This window comes from Chrysochloris asiatica, unplaced genomic scaffold, assembly GCF_000296735.1.
Source record: "Chrysochloris asiatica unplaced genomic scaffold, ChrAsi1.0 scaffold00026, whole genome shotgun sequence".
Classification (NCBI taxonomy): domain Eukaryota; kingdom Metazoa; phylum Chordata; class Mammalia; order Afrosoricida; family Chrysochloridae; genus Chrysochloris; species Chrysochloris asiatica.
In genome coordinates, this window is record NW_006408544.1 from 20,576,561 (window position 1) to 20,582,419 (window position 5,859).

The following is a 5,859-nucleotide window of genomic DNA, read 5'->3' on the forward strand; positions in this document are numbered from 1 at the left end:
CACTATTCCTGCCAGGAGCTGTGCCGCATCCTCTACCTGCTCATCCCACTCCTGGAGCGAGGTGACGAGAAGCACAAGATCACCGCCACTGCCTTCTTCGTGGAGGTACCCACCAGGCCACTGGGCACGGGGTGGGGCTCCTTAAAGCACAGGCCTCAGTCTTAAAGCATAACCATGTCTTCTTGTGAACACTATGCTACAGTTTACAAAGACTTCCCACAAGTATGATTTCTCCTGAATATGAAGACTTTGTAGGTCTGCCTCCCTCCTTCTCTTTCTCTTCTCTCCACCCATTCATCCCATTCCACCAAGATAATAAATATTGGGGGTTCAAGAACCCCCAGATAATAAATATTGACTCTCTTCTGTACTCAAGGAATTCTTGATGTGGCAGGAGAGACAGAGGACACCCCAATCATGACCTGGTTTGTTGTAGAGTGATGATGGGAGAAGTCTAGACTAGGTTTAGCGGGGGAGACTTGGGGTGCCATCTGGGAGGGCTTCCTGGAGGAGGTGACATCTAAGCTGACTGTGTGTGGGAGCAGGGGCTGAAGAGACATGAATAATGATGAGTTGAGTCAGGAAAGTTAATAAAACAGACCCAGAAGGGGAGACTGACCAATATGAATAGCTAATGTAACTGAGTACCTACTCTCTTTCAGGTTCTAAGAGTTACCCACATATTAGTTCATTAAATTCTCACAGAAATCCTACCAGGCAGGCACTATAAAATCCCTTGTTTTACAGAAAAAGAAACTGAGGCATCCATTTAAATAGCCTTCCCATATCACACAACTAGTAAGCAGCAGATCCAGAATTCAAAGCCAGATATTTGGGCTCTAAAACGTGTTCTCTTAACTTCCACCCTTGCCTGCATCTTGGGTCCTGATGGTTGTGATGTAAGAGGATCCAGGTTATCCCCAGGTCTGCACAGTTGGACTCAGAGGCAGGTGGCTGAGTGCTTGGAGGGTAGTCTCTTAGGTTAAGGAAGGCTCCCAGAAGGAAGTGACATTTGAGCTTGCCAGATAAGCCAAGTTTGCTAGATTGACAGGAGGTAACACTTAGTGCACCTTTCCTGCCTCTCTAGCTGGACTGAGTCTGAAACACAGGCACCATTTAAGTTGTTCCGGCATCCACAGGCCCAATACAGGTCTGGACCAGAAAGGGACTGGATGGAGGAGTGAGTACCTGCAGGGACCAGTAGAATGTGTCACCTCTGGAGAGAAGCCTGGATCTTAGTTCTAGGCATCCTGGGTTCCAGTCCCAGCTTTTTTTTTTTTTTGCAGCGGTTCTACTTCTGATTTCTCTTATGACCCTGGTGAAGGAAATGCAAAGGACCATTTCTTGAGGGTCTGCTACTGTCAAACACTCTGTCATGTTGGCCCATGAATCTGCACAACATCTCTATAAAGAAGCAATTGTGATGTTCATGTTTAGGTGAACTGTGGGTTTTTCTAAGGTCACATAGCTCAGGGAGTCCAGAGAGATTCAGAGCACACACTCGGCCCGACTTGCCCCTTTATCCCTGTCAGCCTTTTAAGAGATGCAGTTCTCTCTGAGTCACTTATGGGGGAGGGTATAGACCTTGCCAGACCTGAAGGGGTGATTCCTATGTTTGGTACAAGGTCAGAGACCCAGGTCCTAACTTCCCAGCATCCTCCTCAACCCTGAGCAGTGGTCCTTCCTCCTGGGGCAAAGATCCTCACCCAGGCTCAGTCCCACATTCCCAGAGGGGGCCCACCCATTTATTGTGGCACTTTGACATAGCTCTGGTGTCTGTCCAGGCTTGCCTTAGCCCTTTAAGCTGTGATCATATGTGTGTGTGTGTCTGTGCCTGCTTCTCCCAATGGTGGGTGACCACTCAAGGGAGCTGTGTGACTATGAGCAAGTCACTTAGCTTGTTTGCCCTTCTGTCTCCTCACTTTGAAGATGGGATAAGGCATTACTGACCTCATCTGGTTTGGCTGCTGTTCAACAGTTTCTCCATGTACAATTCAGTGACATTCAAAATGTGCAACCATTCTCTCCCTCCTTTTCTGAGTTAACAGTAACTCGCTGTCCTCTAGGCTTCCTATGGAATCTTTAGAGTTGCTGTTGTCAGTTTGATTCCATATGTTATTAGGTGCCGCCGTTGAGTTGGTCCTGATGCTACTATGCACATCAGAGTGAAACAGTGCCTGGTCCTGCACCATCCTCATAATTGTTGTCATGTCTGAGCCCGTTGTTGTAAACAGTGTGTCAATCCATCTTGATGGGGGACTTCTTCTTTTTCATGAACCCTCCACTTTTCCAAGTATGATATCCTTTTCCAGGGACTGGTCCCCGCTGATAACATGTCCAAAGTATATGACACAGAATCTTGTCATCATCACTTCCAAGGAGGATTCTGGCTGGACTTCTTCCAAGACAGAGTTATTTGTTCTTCTAGCAGTCAGTAGTCCTTACAATATTCTTTGCCAACACTATAATTCAAATGCATCAATTTTTCTATGGTCTTCCTTAATCATTGTCCAACTTTCACATGCATATGAAGCTAATGAAAATACCATGGCTTGGGTCAAGTGTACCTCAGTCTTCAAATTTACATCTTTACTTTTTAACTTTTTAAACAGGTCTTTTGCAGCAGATTTTCCTAATGAAATACATCATTTGATTTCTTAACTGTTACTTGCATGAATGTTGATTCAAGCAAAATGAAATATTTGACAACTTCAATATTTTCTCCATTTAACATGAAGTTATTTATTGGTTTCATTGTGAGGATTTTTGTTTTCTTTACAATGACGTATAATCCATGCTGAAGGCTGTATTCTTTGATCTTCATCAGGAAGTACTTCAAGTCTTCTTCACTTTCAGCAAACAAGGTGTGTCATCTACAATTCACAGGGTGTTAAGGATACCATGTTCTTTTTCATATAATCCAGTTTCCCAGATTATTTGCTCAACATACAGGCTGAATAAGAATGGTGAAGGGAAACAACCCTGATGCACACCTTTCCTGATATTAAACCATTCACTATCACCTTGCTCTGTTTGAATGAATGCTTCTTGATCTATGCATGGATTCCTCGTGAGTACAATTAAGTGTTCTGGAATTCCCATTCTTTTCAATGTTGTTCTTAATTTGTTATGATCCACATAGTCAATAAAACACAAGTAAACATCTTTCTGGTATTTTCTGCTTTCAGCCAAGATCCATCTGATGTCAGTAATGATATCCCTCATTCCATGTCTTCTGAATCCAACTTGAATTTCTGGCAGCTCCCTGTTGATGTACTGCTGCAGTCATTTTTGAATTATCTTCAGCAAAAATTTGCTTGTATGTGATATGAATGATATTGTTTGATGACTTCCACATTTCATTGAGTCACCTTTCATTGGAATGGGCACAAATATGGATCTCTTCCAATCAGTTGGCCAGATAACTGTCTTCCAAATTTCTTGGTCCAGATGAGTGCTCACCTCCAGGCACTGCATCAGTTTGTGGAAACATTTAAATGTGTATTCCATCAGTTCCTGAAGTCTTGCTTTTCACCAATGCCTTCAGTGTAGCTTGGCTTTGTTTCCTTTGGTTCTTGATCACATGCTACCTCCTGAAATGGTTGAATGATACCAATTCTTTTGGTACAATGACTCTATAAATTCCTTCCATTTCTTTCTTTTTTAAAAAAAGTTTTTATTGTGACTTGAGTGATAGTTCACATGCGAGAACATCGGGTTTATGCTCATTGTTCCATTGCAATGATTACAATCTCGTCTGTGCATCATCATTCAATAGTATTTGCTTCTATTCCCTCTGTTATTTTTGGGGGGTGGGGTGGGGATGTACACAAATGCATCATTCAATATTTTGGGCATGCTGTTGATGTTGCTGCTGTGTACCATTGAGGCAGTTCTGACTTAAAGCAACTTGCATAGGGTTTCTGAGAGCAACTGGTAGGTTTGCAGTTACCAGTCCAGTGTTCCCCCTACAACATCCCACCAGGGCTAATTTGCCCATTGTTGTTGCTGATGTTAAGTGCTATACAGTCCATTCCAACTCATACTGATCCTATGTACAACAGAATGAAACAACCATCAATTCATTTATTGTTGTTAAGCACCATTGAGTCTGTTCTGAGTCACAACTACCTGGTATAGGGTTTCCGAGAAGCACCTGGTGGATTTTGAACTGCTGACCTTGTGAATGTAAATGGATTAAATATACCAGTCAAGAGACATAACGGGCAGAAGGGATAAGAAAATAGGATCCTTCAATATGCTGTCTATAAGAGACACATAAAAAAGATGGAGACAGCCTAAATGCCCATCAACAGAAGAATGGCTAAACAAACTGGTACATACATACATACCATGGTGGTGGCTGTGTGCCGTGGAGTCGGTTCCGACTCATAGCGACCCTGTACAGGGTTTCCAAGGCTGTAAATCTTTACAGGAGCAGAAAGGCTCATCTTTCTCCCGTGAACAGCTGGTGGTTTTGAATTGCTGACCTTGCTTTCGCAGCCCAATTCGTGACCCGTACGCTACCAGAGCTCCTAATATATACCATGGAATACTACAAAATGTTGAAGAATAATGTTGAATCTGTGAAGCACCTCACAACATGGTTGAACCTGGAGACATTATGCTGAGTGAAATTAGTCAATCACAAAAGGACAAGCATTGTATGAAAACAATGTAAAAAGTTTAAAAACTGTTTTTTTAATACAAGAAACAATCTATGATCGTTATGGTAGGGGGACAGGGAGGGAAAATTATTTATGAGCTAGACGGTAAACACATGTTAACATGGGTGACAGGGCAGGCAATATACAACAAAAAGGTGGTTAGCAGAGGAAACACAGCAAGGAGTGCAATAGTTAAAGTTGTTGTGTTGTGTTGTGAAGTGCTGTCGAGTCGGTTCCGACCCATAGCGACCCTGTATAGGGTTTCCATGGAGTAGGCTGGTGAGCTTGAACTGTTGACCTTGCAGTTCAAAAGGCTTTGCAGTCTGGCACATTAACCCATAGCACCACACCAGGACTCCATTTAAAGTGAACAGAGATAAATGCTGTAAACTGTTGGCACATGGAGGGGATTGCAACCATGTAATGAAACAAAGTGTATGATTTGTTGAATGTAAAACGGATGATCTACTCTGTAAACCTTCACTCAATTCACAATTAAAAGTAAAAAACACCCTTTCCCTTTTCTTAACTTTTTACAACATTGACGACATACAATATTTGTCCTTTTGTGATTGGCTGATTTCACTCAGCATAATGTCCTTCAGGTTCATCCATGTTGTGAGGTGTCTCACAGATTCATCATCATTCTTCAGAGTTTCCATTTACATTCAGAGTATTTATTGGTAAATATTGATTCCTGCCATTTTGCATTGTGGTTTTTGTGTGGTGCTCCTGGTTTCTTTATTCCACATAATTTCTGTGCTGAGTTCATTTTGTTTGTGGATGTTCTTTTCATTTTCATTTCTGTGGTGTTAATGTTTACTAAATCTTATTTTCTTATTTTTAAAATTTTTGATGTGCAGGTATATTGATTTTTTTGAGGCTACCGTCTAATTAATTGTTTTTCTGTATTTAAAACTGTCTGTTTTATCTTGAAATTTACTTGACTTCCTTGCCATTTGGAAGTTATGTATCAACACAATTCCCTCTTTTTGCTTTGTCATTGCCTTCATTATATGTTGATGTCTCTGGTTTCCTATTTTCAGTCCTGTAGGTTTGTTTTACTTTAAATACTTCTATATCTGGATTGAGTTCTAGGTGATGTTGTCATGTATGGTAATTTCAGGTTGCTGCCTGCTGTTGTTGGTTCTTAGTCCAAAGAACACCCTTCAGCATTTTTTTTTTTTTTTTT

General features: G+C 41.6%; 1 protein-coding gene across 1 annotated transcript in view; it reads left to right on the forward strand.

The window, feature by feature from the left end:
- MROH7 (maestro heat-like repeat family member 7) overlaps positions 1-5,859 on the forward strand; it is a 94,573-nt gene that overhangs the window by 63,908 nt on the left and 24,806 nt on the right. The window contains exon 13 of the mRNA XM_006839871.1: positions 4-105. Coding sequence (XP_006839934.1) covers positions 4-105 — 102 coding nt within the window. The remainder of the gene's footprint in view (positions 1-3; positions 106-5,859) is intronic.